Source organism: Blennius ocellaris, assembly GCF_963422515.1.
Source record: "Blennius ocellaris genome assembly, chromosome: 2".
Classification (NCBI taxonomy): Eukaryota; Metazoa; Chordata; class Actinopteri; order Blenniiformes; family Blenniidae; genus Blennius; species Blennius ocellaris.
In genome coordinates, this window is record NC_137651.1 from 27481913 (window position 1) to 27497665 (window position 15753).

The window sequence follows — 15753 nt, forward strand, 5'->3', positions numbered from 1 at the left end:
TGGAGAAAATCCATTCCCAGAGTGAGCGTTCTGCTGAGGCAGGTACGCCGACCTTTGAGTCATCTGATAGGTCAACGCTCGGCAGCGTGCCTGGACATCCGTGGCCGAGCGCCAGGCCCCGGCGGTGCTCATAGTAAAGCTCATCTGAGCGGCGGCCAGCGATGATCAATGGAGCCCCTTGGCAGCTCATTTATTGTACAGTATGGCACCGACCACAAAACACTCCACCAACAGATGCAGGTGACAGATGACGGCGGGCCGGTGGGACGAGGCCAGCTGATGAAAGGGAGAGGGTTTACCCGTGTTCGCGCTGGCCGTTCGGAGTGATCGCCGGCGTCCCACCCCCCCCCCCCCCCCCCCCCCCCCAATGCTCACCGTGCGAGACATTAAGCAAAATGTGCTTTCAATCCATTGATTTAGTCGATCACCTTTAACCGCCACCCAATTATTGTTTGTAAATTAGTCTTGGACGACTTGAATGCAATGAGATTTTTCTTGCTTGCTCTGCAAGAGATTCAGCGAGATCATGATTTGTTCTTTTTTTTTTTTTTTTTTTTTTTCTTCCCTTCCTCCCGCATGTAAAGCATTAAACTCCCTCTCCGTCCTCTCAGGTGCCCACGGAGTGAGAGAGGAGCCCCGGTTCGTGACAGCGCGCGCTGGAGAGAGCGTGATCCTGGGGTGTGACGTGTCCCCTCCCCTGGACGGCCAGCAGCCCCCGTATGTGGTGGAGTGGTTCAAGTTCGGAGTGCCTATCCCCTTCTTCATCAACTTCCGCTACTACCCTCCTCATGTGGACCCAGAATACACTGGTAAGACCCTCGTAACCCAGCTCTGGAAGTTACCCGTCGCCCATTGATTCTGGAAAACTTCGGAGTTCATGGAGACTCCGATGCATATCAGGACGCGCTTTTGCCAAGAGGCCAAGTACAGTAAATCCTTAAGATTTCGTCTTGTTGACACTGCAGCAGGGGTGAGGGATGGATTTTCCGCTGCACAGTGAGAAACTGCGGCCCGAGAACAGCATTAGAAAACTATCGCCGCTGTTGAATTTGACTCTTTAACAAGTACAAGGACTGTAGTTCTGAACTGTGTGTGGTGTTGCCGGCCTTCGTCCAATCAGCTGGAGACCCTGGATTTGATGGACGCTGTTAAAAAAATATGCAAGTAAAACTACAAAGAAATACCCTCGGAGGGAAAGCCTCTTTCAATCCATCAGTATATGAATGAATCAATGAATGAATCTTTATTTCGAACATACAAATAGAAAAAAAGAAAGGAACCCCCCCCCCCCCCATTCAGATATGTGAAACAATACTATCCACTTCATCTACAAGTGGATCGTAAGAAGTAAAAACGTATTTACTCCTACCCCTCAAACACTCCTATATCCCTGTCAACCACTCAGGGACAAAAGGTCCTCACAGATGCTTAGAATAAACTAAGGTACATTTTGATGTAATATTCTCCACTGAACAACATTGTATTTCTCAAGAATCAGTCGTTTATCAGGGAGTTTTTTCTGGCAAACCCAAATGTAGACCAGGTGAAAACTGAAAGTCATATCTTCATCAGCCAAAAAAACCTCCAAAACATTAACTTAGCTGAGAAAAGGATACAAAACAGCTGAATATACTACTATTTGTCAGAACATTTGAAATAATAAGGGGCCATAGAGTCCAATATATTAGAGGGGAAAAAGAAACTATGGAAACTGGGCTGCGGCAATTTCATAAATAATTAAGTAGATCAAATTTGAACTTTTTTCTATGTATTAATGTTCTCCAAAATTCAAATTATGGGACTTTTAACCCCCCCCCCAAAAAAAAAAAAAAAAAACAACAACAACAACAAAAAAATAGATAAAATATCTCTCTATATATATATATCATTTGTTTTCTTTGAAATTTATACCATTTATACAAGCCTTATGTTTGACCGCTGACTTGGACGGTTTCATATCTTTCGAACCCTCTGGGTTTTGTGCGGATTACGCAAACCAAATATCATGAGTTTTTCTGAGTGTTCAAGATGGCTGTAGGTGTTTTGTTACTGTGACCTTCACATTGAGATGCTCAAGCTCTTATTTTCTTTTTCACCAATTTTGTCTCTCCGTGTATGAAGTTTCTTGAAACTGAGCGAGCCCCTTGCCTTTTCTCTGTATTGCGGCGCATGTCAACAAACTTAAATCATCCTTTTTTTGACTGCCTCAAACTTGATGATGTATTACTACACACACATTACACAGTTAAGCCGCGCAACTCTAATCATTGTGTAAACATTTCTATGATGCCGGGTATGGATTCCTCTGCTCTGCTGCAGACCTAATTATGAGCTCCTGGCTGAGAGCAGGGGCATTTCTGACAAGCTACTTTTAAATAGATTGCAGCACAAATCGTAATTCACCCAGCGGACTGACCCGCAATTTACAGCGTGGACCCGAGTGTTTCCCCCCCCCCCCCCCCTCTCGGCACGGGGCTTCAGCTTTTTTTGGGATTCGACTTCAAGGCGAGGAGGGTGCACTGCAGCTTTCTGTCGCCCGGTTGTTGTACTGCACTTGATTTTTGTCGGAACATGGTGTTCAGAGCTGCAGAGGGGCGTCTGCTTAGTGGGAGCGCACAGAGGCAAACAAAACTGCGTCTCAGCACTTCACTGGTGCACTGTACATACATGCCTTCCCACACACTCCGGTGACAATGCAGCACAGAGTGCAGTTTGCTCTCAATGTATAAAACAACTCTCTACTGTGCAAAGTATCTGGGATGAACAAAGGAATCAGGTGTAAAAGGACTTTTTTTTTTTTTTTTATCTATAACCAAGTGACGTTTGGAATGAATTGGGGACCAAAAAAAACCCCTTCTGTATTTACTACATCTGCAATGTTTGTGCACCAGAAGGCAAAGGAAACATGCTGTGAAGCTGTTTATCTTACTACTGCACTCTAATGTTATAAAAAGAAACAAGAGATGTAGGCGGGGTTGAGTACTCTGTGCCAGGTTTGAAGCTAAATTTACAGATTTATTGAGCACGAACAACACGAAACGGAAAAAAAACCCAATCAGGGTTCATATAAATGTGAAGTGTACGTGTGGGACAATGTTTCAAGTGAAAAGGTGTGGTTTTTTTGCATTTTCGTTTGCATTTAAATCTCAATATTTTGAAAACAGTAGTAGTAACATGTAGTTTTCATGTTCGGCCACTAGTGGGTGCCGTTTGCAGATATGGTTAATGCAAAAGGTTACTTTTACCATTTAGTCAACATGAGGTGGGATGTTGATAAAAATGTAAATACACTGAAATACCGCGTTTTTATGCCTCATCCGAACACCAAGTTTCTCCTCATGGTGTGTGAGAGGATTGCATGTCAACATTTGTATGATACATCATGTAAAAACACATTACGTTGAAAAGTGCAATTTGGTTCCAAAGAGTCAAAAAAAAAAAAAAATATATATATATATATACACACGTCACATTTGGTGTATTTACCAGTACGGTTACAAGTGCTTTGAAATTTAAATTAGAAGCCGAGGCGCTTGCACGCCTTCCTTCACAGTCGTTGCAGCACAATTTTCAGACCTCCCTCTCCTGGATTAGACGTCGGCGCTGCTCGCGCTCTGATTCCTTACAGCAGAAATTGGTTCCTCTGATGTTGCTTCGGTGTCTGTGACAAGATGGCTGAGTTGTCAGAATGAGGTCAGAATTATCTCTTCCTGTTCCCACCTCCTTATGAGTACAAACACCCCCCCCCCCCCCACCCCCCCCCCCCCCATCTGACCTGCTAATAAGCTGTGAAATAAAGGCAAAGTTGAACAGGCTGCAGGATTCACTGATCGCCCTAATGCGGGTGTTGACAGATTTTATTTAAAAAAAATTTTAAATGTGTGTTTTTCCTTATCGCGTGAACGGTATTGAATTCCTGAAATAACCAGTAATAAGGGGGGGGGACTGACTGTCTGAGGAGCTGTGCTTTTCTGTTTTTTTCTTTCTTTTTTAAAAAAAAAATTCTGTGGCGGATGTCTGAGCTGCTGAAGCGTCTCATTGTTTACTTTAACCTCCAAACCAACAGCTGGGTCTGAACCAAAAGCACTTTTCAACACTTCCCCACTGTCCTCGCTCGGACCGGAGCGGCGGGCTGCTGCCATGTGGCGTCAAGTCCACGGTTGAGGAATTACCAGGGAACAGATGCAACATGAATACGGCCAGTCTCATTACATAGATTAAAGTGTATTCTGGGGATTGTGTGTGCGCTGTGACAGCGTGATAATGACACTGGACTGTGGTTTATGAGACGCTCGTTTGGGCGCTTTTAATGGCTCCATGTGGTCCCGGCGCTCATTTAGGCTATTCCCATGAATTGTTATCACACGGTAGGAATAAAGTTGATGAATAGAGTAAATGTGCAATTATTCCATCTCACAGCTGCCGCGAAAATGGAGGGGATCATCAGCGACTACTGTACTTTACAGTATCCACAAACCCAGTGCGGATCGTCGCCCTCTTCCTCCGAAAGCTCCGACAGTCTCCGTGAGCGTTATTGCAGCTCTCTGTCGTTGACTGTAAAGAGACAGAGTGTGTCTTCTTTTTTTTATTATGCAATCCGAATCGTAGGAAAGGCATGTTCTCGACTGTGTGTGTGTGTGTGTGTGTGTGTGTGTGTGTGTATGTGTGTATGTGTGTGTGTGTGTGTGTGTGTGTGTGTGTGTGTGTGTGTGTGTGTGTGTGTGTGTGTGTGTGTGTGTGTGTGTGTGTGTGTGTGTGTGTGTGTGTGTGTGTGTGTGTGCTGTCCCGCTATCTGGGATCGTTTTGCCTGTTTGCCCCGAGGCGATATGGAAATTATAACATTTAAAAACATCTATTTTTGTGCCCACTCTGGCAAAGACGCAATCAATAATTCAGACGTGCAGCTTGTGAAATTTTAGTGTCAGATCCTCCCGCTATGGGACAAGCTGCTGCTGCTGCTGCAAAAAAAAAAGGGGGGGGGGGGCTAAATCACTTCTCTTTTTGCCTCCAGATTTAGCTCCAGTGTGCACATTGACATTATGGATATGTGTGTAATGTTATTAGAGCCAGACTTGGTGTAAAGTGTAACCCCCCCCCCACTCTTGCAACAAAGACATAATTAATAATGATCTTCCTTTGCTCTTTGTGGCGTTGCTCCTCCAGCAGCCTGTTCGCACACAGAGACGGATTAAGAGACATCCGGCCGCTGGTCACAGACACATTAAAGGCTCCCACTTGTCCTTTCTGAGGACCTGGACCGCCACTGTGCAGATGTGATTCAGTTCTGGTGTGTGTCTTCATCTTGCAGGTGTTTTGCATCCATTTTTTTTTTTTTTGTGGTAATTTTGCATGTCTTTGTATTTTCAAAGTATGTGCAGACCATTTTGGTTGTTCCAAATGATGTTTATTTCATACACCAGCTTCGAGTTTCTGCTCATATGTGAGTATTTTGTATCGCTTATATGCAATTTTCGACCTCGTTTTCATTTCAATTTAAGCTTCTGTGATGACACCACAGGATCAGTGACTCATGTACTAATGTATGGCCTTCACTGAGTGAGTGGGCAGCTTGGGACTATTTTCTATTGGCGTATTTACACGTCATAGAGGAGAAAAAGGTGGACATGGAATCAGCTTGTGTGATGTATTTTGTCCATTCGGTTTAAATAATTGTTAAACAATGTGCATAAACACTGACATAAGAGCTGAATAAGATAATTTTCGTAATTACAAACAACAAATACATGAACATATCACAAAACTCTCACATTTAAGCCTTTATTTGCTTTTAATTAGTATTTTATCTGTACAGTCTTAGAAGGATATTGAAATACTGTTGCCCAATGCTGGCTGCCAGAAATAACAAAATTATTTTTCATATTGTGTTCAGTGACTTTTACTTGCAGTGCATAGTTTTTAAATTTCATTTTCCTGAGCGCTAAAAAGATGACCAAAGTACTCAAAATGTCCACGGGAGTACCAATACTTTTACATTACTTCAATGTATTTTAAATTACCTTTGTAACAATTTAAAGTAAAAGTATGATCGTTATAAAGTCCAGTCTTTTTAAGAAATTGCTATTATTGGTTACATTGTCGTCATTTCTCCTGTAATATGACGCTGTTGTGATTTTACTCGTAATGTAAAATATATTGTCCATATAAAGAAGTGAGTCGGGATTAATAAGTATGTACTTTTTTCATTGATTGCTTTATGTTCACAATAAATAAATCAAATTCAAATAATTCAATTCTAACAAACAAAATTAGTCAAATTACAAAACTTGAAATGTGAAATATCGTGTTACTTTTTTGTACCAGCAGCTGTATTTGGATATTATTGTTTTATTTTGTGTTTGTCCCCCAAAAAAGAAAAAAAATAATTAAAGAAACAATTTAGCAAATTTGCTTTGCGGTATCAATCCATATATAAAATCGTTATTCTGAAGAACATCTGTTAAAGAAAATGATCGAAAAACGTTTGAATGTTGTGAGCTTGCAAAGCCTTTTAATTTCGTCTGCGAATCGGCTCTATCACTGAGCTCACGCTAGATTAGAAATAGTGCTGCTTCCAGTAAAATGCACAACATCGAGGTCCATTGAGTTTAAAAGTAGGTTTGGGTTTTTTTTTGCCAACATTGTCACTTCGAATCTTCGGCATTCGCTTCCTGTCTGACCGAGCTGCCGTGTGATCTGAACAAGGTGTTTTCTGCGTAGACAGAAGGCCGTGCCGGGTAAGTGGTCTGTGGCCCCCGGGGGCCTGTCCTGACGTGGATACAGTGCTGTTAACTCTGTTTACAGCAGCACCCTCTCACTGACTGACAAATGGGAGCGAATGCTTGATCCCTACCCTTCACGCCACCACCTTTTCGCCGCTCAGCACTTCAATTCCCGGGCAAAAATAGACCTGACTTTTTGAAGACAGGTTACCTTTTTTTTTTTTTAACTGCAAGGCTGCAGTCCTCACTCCTCTCGCTTCGCTTTATTGATTTCCTGCTCACCAAAAAAAAAAAAAAAAAAAAAATCAGTTTTCCATCCAAACTACGGCAGCAGTCCCGGGGCTGGACGTCTTGTCTGTCGCGCGAAATCAAGCCGCCCTCAGCATCACTCAGTCTGAAAGGAACAGGAAGCAGCACTTACAGTACATCGACACATCAAAGCTCAGGAAAAATGCTCCGTCTCTTGAACAGTCGTCAGACGGAGCAGCAGCGAGCGTTTGAGCCTGTCGGGCTGTCAGAGGCAGCCATGTGAGCAAGCGGGGCTGCAGGCTGGAAGGCAGACAGCTGAGCAGCTGAAGATTTCACCGTGCCCGGTTTCCACAACGTCTCTCACCCCCCCCCCCCTTGTGATTTCCTCCTTTTAGAATTCCAATTTATCCGCAGCCTTGAAGTGAAAGAAGAGGTGGGGAAGGAAAAGTTTTTATAAGAAGTGGGATTTCTGCGAGGTAGCGGCACACCAGAGACTCGGGTTTTATTTCATCCGAAAGGTGTGGCTCCCAGGCAGCGCCAGGCATTAATCCCAATTCTTCAAGCTTGACAGGTGTTGGTTTATGGTTCAATACTGAGACGCTTTATCAGTTAAAGGAATAGTTAAAACTTTTTTGAGGACATTTATATATATATTCCTTCTCCGCTGTGAAATCCTTTTTAGGTTTGATGCGACCGCCAGGACACCACTGAAACTCAGCTTTCACTTCGTATTTCTGTATTTTTGCTTCAGATAGTTGATGGATTTCTCTAACCGTTTTGAAGAATGCCAGGAGGAAGATATTTGTTTAAAGAGGCACTATGTGGCACCATGTCCTGCTTATTTTGTACATTTTGTCCCGGTGTTTGGAAAGTTAAATGATTAAACACTCAGAACCAGGACAGTAGCCGGTTATTAGTTTATTCATTTACAAGGTGTAGTGAGTGGACGGGATCTTTATTATTGATACATAGTTAACAATAGTTATATAATGTAAAAAAAAACAAAAAACAAAAAAAACCTATTCCTACTCAATACACCACCTGTGGTGCAAACTAGTATTGCAGATTCACCAGCAGTGTATCACAAAACTGTCATGGAAATGGCACCAGGGTGTTACTTTGTGAAGTCATTGGAGGCAGAGGAGTGGTTTCAGAATCTCCCATCATTTGCAAAACACATGAATGCGGCAACTTTCCTCGCATTCAGGCCCCCGTTACACAACAACGTTGGTGGAAACCACTAAAAATGCCACTTTTGGAAAGCAGCTCCCAGGGTGGACCTGTTTGAAGACGCTCTGACTGCGTCTCCGTGTAAATGGGAGAAACGCTGCTCCACATGCGGCGGCATCGTTTGCTTGGCAGAGCAGTCGTCTCCCAATCGGAAGGTTGGAGGTTATTGCTATGTAAATGCGAAAACTTTTCTGAAATGAAGACGTGCAAATGGGGGTCTTAACCTTTGACGTGCAAGCAAATATGCAGATTTGACTTAAAATGTCACATTCAACAAAGTGAGCTATCGTTCTGCTTTAGGTTTGTGCGGTGGTTTATTTGTGTGTGTTTCTGCAACGGTCCAAACACTTGAAAGCCGGCGAGACTGAAGGCTCTAAATTGCCTGCAGGTATGAATGTACAGTACCTGTTAGAGGTTGTCTGTCACTGTTAGCTCTGCGAGAGACTGGCAGTCAGTCCCGGGTGTTTTCCTTCCTCCCATCCAGTGCTGCTGCTGCTGCTGCACTGCCCGAACAACAATAGGCAGTGGAAATAAAAACAAACAAACAAATAAATAAATAAATGGAAGAATTGTTTGTCAAAGCCATTTTCGAGAAGCGGCGATTGAATATAAACTTGCATTGTTTTTAACACCGAAGCGAAGCCACACTCAAACCACTGTGACCTGCAAGTCAGTGCAAAGAGATAACCCACACCCACCCTGAGCCGCTGCCCTCAAACGAAGCACTTAGCCCCCCCCGACTGCAGTGATGGATGCCAGCAAAGCTCCTGGCGTGCGTGTTATGCGTGTTGTTATGTGTGTGTGTGTTATTGTACTGGAAAAGAGCACCATGGTGTCTTTAAACACGCGTCCGCGGTGGCGAAGTGGCTAACGCTGGTGTTGTGCCTGCAGGTCGAGCCTCTCTGCACGGGAAGGCCTCCCTGCAGATCGAGCCGGTGCGCTCCGAGGACCAGGGCTGGTACGAGTGCAAGGTCCTGATGCTGGAGCAACAGTACGACACCTTCCACAACGGCAGCTGGGTGCACCTCACAGTCAACGGTGAGTCAGCCTGACCGGGGGAAACGTGAGCGCTTGTGGGCGAGAAAGAATCCAGTGAACCTGCGTCACACACGTCGGCTCCACGTGAATCACTTCTCACAGCCTTGAGTCTTTCAATGGATTCGCGCACTCAGTCAACAAGTGGTAGAAAAACTACATATAAGTCACTTTTGTGTTTTGCAAGTTTTTTTTTTTTAAGCTGAAAAATATATATATATTTTTTTGCCTCTTTAATACTCATTCCTGATACACACTATTAATAATATTGAATATCTCTTTGAGTGGCTTTTTAAAGTGAGGAATTAATCAAATCAGACATATTTCATGTATTATATTCTAAAAATGTCTAAAAATGGAAAATAATGTTCTTTAATTGGTTTTACATTCCTTTTTTTCTATTTGACACCTTGCTAAGTGCTGACGTGTGACAGCAGAATGCTAAAATCTGCCTGAATATGACAGAAAATGGACACATTGCAACTTGGCAAAAAAAACAAAAAACATTATGCTGTGAAATGTGAAGCAGAAGTCTCTTTTATTCTCATAATTGTCAATGTATGGTGCTTTTCCAATCAACATGTTGTATTAAAGTCACAAGATCAAACGTGAAAGTTAGCAATAATGCTCAACAAAAGGCGAATTTCCATCCGTTCGGTCCAAACGTTTGCACAGCAACTGTTACTGGTTGACTACAATCTTTTTTTCTTTTTTTTCTTTGCTCGAACACTTTATTCATAAAATAATTAACTGATAAAACCTTCTTGAGTTGCATCCTCGCTCATCGTGGCTTGAGTTCGAAGAAGACGCCACTTCCCACATTTCTCCTCTTCGAACGACGGAGGGGTGTGAGAGGCTGGTTTAGAGGAGGATTGATTATGGCGAGCTTGAGGCGTTTCCGGCGGCGGTCGTTGGCGATGGCCTGCGAGCGATCAAACTGATGACCGGGCGGAAATAAATCTGCACCTTTGCATTTCCCAGGAAGGCCCCAGCGGCTCGGCCCGGCCCCGTGTCAAGCGTGTGTCTTCACATTGTTGCAGGGCGCCGCTGACAGTGGTGCCTTTGTGTTTCTGGGACTTCAAGACCCCCCCCCACCCCACCCCCCCCCCCCCCCCCCCCCGGATCCGTTTCCATGCGAGGAATGCCGTCACTTGGGAAGATATCGCAGCTCTTTAAGCCCGCAGATGCACGACACAGCTGCAAGCACATTCATGCAGTACATCTATTTTATCACGTTAATGCTGTTTTTGTAACTGGTTAGTGTGAGGAGTGGCTTATTTTCTAAAAAAAAAAAAAAGGCTTTCAAGGAAGCATCCAGGCTAAAAGTGCTGATTTACTTGCTTGTGGTTCTGAACTAATCCTCTGTGTTGGGTAGAGAGAAGACTTTACTGTCAAGCTCGTTCACATGTATATTTTTGGTCTGTGAACTTATGAGGGCTGCGTGAAGCTCATGCATATTCCATTCCATCCTGCATATGTTTTACAATGGCTGCAATTCTCCCCCTTTGAATAATGACTGCCATTCACCGCATGCAAAATATCCCGTAAAGAACTATTTATGAAGCCTGTCGTGCTGCGTAATCACTGAAGAATTAAAGAAAGGAAGAAAAAAAACCTGCTGAGCTACATATGTGACTATTATCAACGCAGTGCATAATGTGTCCCTTTGTGTGTCGACGTATGTTCCCACTCCACGTTCTGTAATTCAATCGGGGCTTCTTTTTTTCCCTCTCCATTGTTACGCGAGAGCGCGTCGCTGCGTGCAGCTTAATGAGCCGGTTCATAGTCTGAACTGGGTGAGCGGGTCACGCTCCTCCACTGAGCCTCACCTGCACACTCTCATGGTATGTGTGTGTGTGTGTGTGTGTGTGTGTGTGTGTGTGTGTGTGTGTGTGTGTGTGTCTTGTTGTGTAGGCATACTGCATCTCTGTAGCTGCCTCATCAATATCCCCCTCCCCCCTCCCTCCTCCTGCACTCCTGTCAGGCCTCTCAAGACAAACCGAGCAGCTCAGGCTGCAGCACAACTAATAATATCCCCGAATGTCACATTTGTTTGGCATCTTCTCAAAAAATCGCGGCATTTCGCGCGACCCCGCTCTTTTCGCGCGATTTTGCGGCGATGCGGCCCGTTGCCCCCGAGACGCGTGCGCGCGGGCAGGTGGAGGCGTTTAACTACCGCAAATATTTAGCCTCCCGCGCGGCGGTTACGTAAATAACGGACGGGCGTCTCGTGGAAATATCAAAAAGCTGCTTGTGTGTCTAGACGTCTAAGTCGGGGAGGCTCTCCGACGAAGACTTTCCGCTACTGTCCGCCGTATAAATGAGAGTCTGTGTGGGAAGCAGGTGCCATATTCGTCTGGCCTCCGCAGAGACACTAAGGACACTCATTTCCTTTTGGGCCGTTGGCATTTGCATACACTCCTCCTCTTTGAGTTCCTGTGCGCTGGCCTCCACTTCCTGCCAAGTGGACAGGGAATTCATGCCCACTCAGTGGCAGGTGTCAGATGGCAAGGCCTTGTGCCCGAAAAAGACACTGAGACCTCTCTCTCTCTCTCTCTCTCTCTCTCTCTCTCTCTCTCTCTCTCTCTCTCTCTCTCTCTCTCTCTCTCTCTCTCTCTCTCTCTCTCTCTCTCTCTCTCTCTCTCTCTCTCTCTCTCTCTCTTCTCTTCTTCCTCAGCATCAGCAAGCTTTTCACAGATCAAACAGAAATGTGCCGTCTCATCGTCTTGTACACCTGACTTGAAGTCGGCCAGACAAACCGGGCCGTGGCAGATTAGACGTGGTGACCGTGTCACTGGGTTTAGCGATGGCCTGGCCCCCCCCCCCCGAGGCCCCCCGCTTGCTTGACCCCCACCGGGGCCCGAATGCCAGCTCGTTTATTCATCAGCTCCATGTTTTCCCTCCATCCGTCTCTGTCAGCCGGCGTGGTTAAGTCAACCTGAACATTTATTATCCGCACCAGTGTTCAAACATTGTTCTCTCACAGGATATTAAACTGTACTCTGATTGCATTTGACGACCTATAATTACTCATAAGAAGCAGAACCAGTTTATAACATCTTCATTTATCCAGGCATCTCCAAGCAACTAAGTCAGATCAACAGGACTTGGTAATGTCTTTTTGTCTGTTCGATACTCCACATATCTGGTCATGAGTCAGCGCATGACTAAGCTATAATCATGCATGTATAGTTTGATTATATTGTCTGATTATAATTGTGCTGAGCTATTTTAACCATCGAAAAAGTCATGTGAAAGGTAAAAGCTGTTGTAACTCTCTGCAACAGATGTACCTGCTTTACAGTCAACATGTTGTGTTTAATTATTTTGTCTGCATTACAACATCACATAAAGCTTTAGCGATGTGCAGACTGGTACTAAAATATTGATTCCTCCTATACCACATCTGACAAAATAGCAACGTTTACATGGTCGCGATTATATACAGAGAAATGCAAGTTTTTCTCTCAATCAAAGTTAGAAGTAACATCACTGTTTATCTCTTGCTGGCTGGCGTAACTATTCAGATTAGTGCTGCTTGAGAAAATCAAGTTCAGTCCATATTTTTAATTAAAAATAAAATGCCTTTGACTCATTTTTGTTACCACATAAGCTTAGAGTTACTCTCACACATCAGTATTGATTTGACATTGATGATAACAGATGTGGTTTTGCAATATATTGGAAAGCAACAGGTGGTTTTAGTTCAGTGTATATATAACTTTTAATGAAGCAGCAAAGCTTTGAGTTTGAATTATATGTGAATGGTTTTCGCTCTATTTATCTCTGTTCTTCTCAAAAATATGCCCAATTTTACTTCTATCACGGATCGCACACCAATCATGTGGAATTGGTGTATAAAACATGTATTCAAACACAAATCAGTTGTTTGAGTTGTGACATTTCATCATCAATCCACCATTTGTCTCCAGGTAATTCAAGTTATAACTGGGGGGGAATTCAACCTGTGGCTCTTCAGCTCCTCTGTAGTGGCTCCCTGAAGCTTTCAGAGAAATATGACTGAATAAAAATTCAAGTTATTTTTATTATATTTACACTCCAGAGTCATTTTCAAAAAGACTCTTGGCTGAAAAAGGATTGTATTGAAACTTCATGAATGCAACATAATATCCAGTTTTTGTATGTATTTCTAAAGCTATAAGAATCTTTACAATCTGTGTTCGCCTCATTTTAAAGGTTAAATATATTTTGTGGCTCCTTGTAAATATGAGTTGGTGGAAAATCACAAAAACGACACAGAAATGTCTCTGAACTTTTTTACTTCTTTTTTTTTTGTGGAAACTATGGATGCAAAATGTTTCTGAAATATGTTCCTGAAAGTAAAATGTATTAGACTTTTATAATCCAATTATCTACAGGACATAATATTATCAGTGAATTTCAATAAATAGCTGAGAGGGGAGAGAGGGGAGAGGATAGGGAGAGGAGACAGGAGGGAGGAGACGGGAGAGAGGAGAGGGGAGAGAGGATAGAGGGGGGAGAGGAGACAGGAGAGGGGAGAGAAGAGACGGGAGAGGGGAGGGAGGAGACAGGAGAGAGGAGAGGATAGAGGAGGGAGGAGACAGGAAGGAGGAGAGGGGAGACAGGAGGGAGGAGAGGGGAGAGAGGAGACGAGGGAGGAGACAGGAGGGAGGGGACAGGAGGGAGGAGACAGAAGAGAGGACAGGAGACAGGAGGGAGGAGACAGAAGAGAGGAGACAGGAGGTAGGAGACAGGAGGGAAGAGACGGAAGAGAGGAGACAGGAGGGAGGAGACGAGAGAGGAGACAGGAGGGAGGAGACGAGAGAGGAGACAGGAGGGAGGAGACAGAAGAGAGGAGACAGGAGGGAGGAGACAGGAGGGAGGAGACAGGAGGGAGGAGACAGGAGAGAGGAGACAGAAGAGAGGAGACAGGAGAGAGGAGACAGGAGAGAGGAGACAGGAGGGAGGAGACAGGAGGGAGGAGACAGGAGGGAGGAGACAGGATGGAGGAGACAGAAGAGAGGAGAGAGGAGACAGGAGAGAGGAGACAGGAGAGAGCGTCGCTCGTCTCCCAGTAACAGTTTGCTCAGAAACATTTTATGATGTGAAATCAATGACAAAATGTGTACTCTTGTCTCGCCGTACTCTCTCAGGGGCCGTGCTAAGAAAAGAAAAACCAGGCGAAGCAATAAAAAAAAAAAAAAAAAAAAAAAAATGATGCAAACACGTTGTGGAGTTAGCGAGCAAATAGCAGGAGTGCGTGAGGCTTCAAGGAAGAGGCGGAAGCAGGCGGCGCCGCTCCGAGGCCGTCTACGACTGTGTGGTCTGCACTCAGCAGCAGCAGCACTGTGGCGTCTCCAGCAGGCCTTGAACGTATATAATTGATGACGAGAAGCCGTAAGTAGGACGAGAAGGTTTTAGGTTTTTTTTTTTTTTTTGTGGAGCGACTCCCAGGTTTCCCGGGCACTGCGACGCTTCGCTGTGTGCCGAGCGAGCTGTACCTGACGGCGTGAAACAAATCCCCGGTCGACCCGAGTATCTGATGTTTTGCTCCCTCCGGAGAAATCTCCTGGATCTGGATTCAAATTTACAGCAACTGTGGTTATATTTTAGTGGGTCAATGATGTCACACAAAAACGGGATGATTGTAACGGATGCTGGGGTGGGTGAGGGCGGATGTAGATCTACGCTTCGTAGGGAAAAACGTATCTCCTCTTTATAGTGGTTAAAGCTACCCTGTCATAAAAGGACTTTAAATTTCGTGCCTCAAGGGTTTCTGGGATATCGAAGATGGCGTCATGGCAGCTCCAGCGAAAATATCAACGTTTGACCAATTTGGCCCGAAGAAATATGCCAGACTTTGTCAAAGAAAGAGTCGTCAAGCCACGAGAAGAGGCTGAAATGTTGTGAAGCTGATACATTAGCGTTTTTCCAGTTTTCAGTTACACATTAAAGATCAGGGGTCTTTATTATCGTATCAAAGGTTGACTGCAGAATCACTTCAGCAACTTTTATTACTTACCATCTTCACTTTAATATGTCTAAATTATGATCTTATAATAATGTAGAGTTGACATTTGTATTATCTAACCCTCTTAAATACTAATAGCTTTCGTAGGAGTTGACTTGTAGGATGCATTGCAGCTGATTTCACTGTACTTTTACCCATTTCACAGTATTGCACTGTAAACAATCAAGCACACGCTTTTGAATTTACGATTAAGACATTTTCAAGGGAAAACACAAAGCGCTTGTTCAGCTTTGAGCATCCGTTTACGACACTGTGAAAAGGCAACTATTTGAAAATGGCCGGCCTCCATGCGGACTCTGCTCGCTGTGCCATTGTGTGTCGATTCGTGATCAATGATGACCTCAAACTTGTAATGAGAGTATTTTAATCATAAGAAGCATTGAGCAGGGGACAGATGGAATATTTCTGATTGAAGTCGTCACATCGCCAAGCAACTGCACGAGAGGGTCTGCTGATGACCGAACCGAGGCCTCGTGATCGGTTGAGTGTGGCGGTTGACCCATCAGC

At 44.2% G+C, this 15753-nt stretch overlaps 1 protein-coding gene across 1 annotated transcript in view; it reads left to right on the plus strand.

Annotated features, from left to right (window-relative positions):
* Nucleotides 1-15753, plus strand: part of igsf9ba (immunoglobulin superfamily, member 9Ba) — a gene marked incomplete at its 3' end in the record, with an annotated part of 74427 nt that overhangs the window by 17848 nt on the left and 40826 nt on the right. The window contains exons 2-3 of the mRNA XM_080506903.1: nt 612-809; nt 9090-9236. Of these exons, the coding sequence (XP_080363029.1) occupies nt 612-809; nt 9090-9236 (345 nt within the window). The remainder of the gene's footprint in view (nt 1-611; nt 810-9089; nt 9237-15753) is intronic.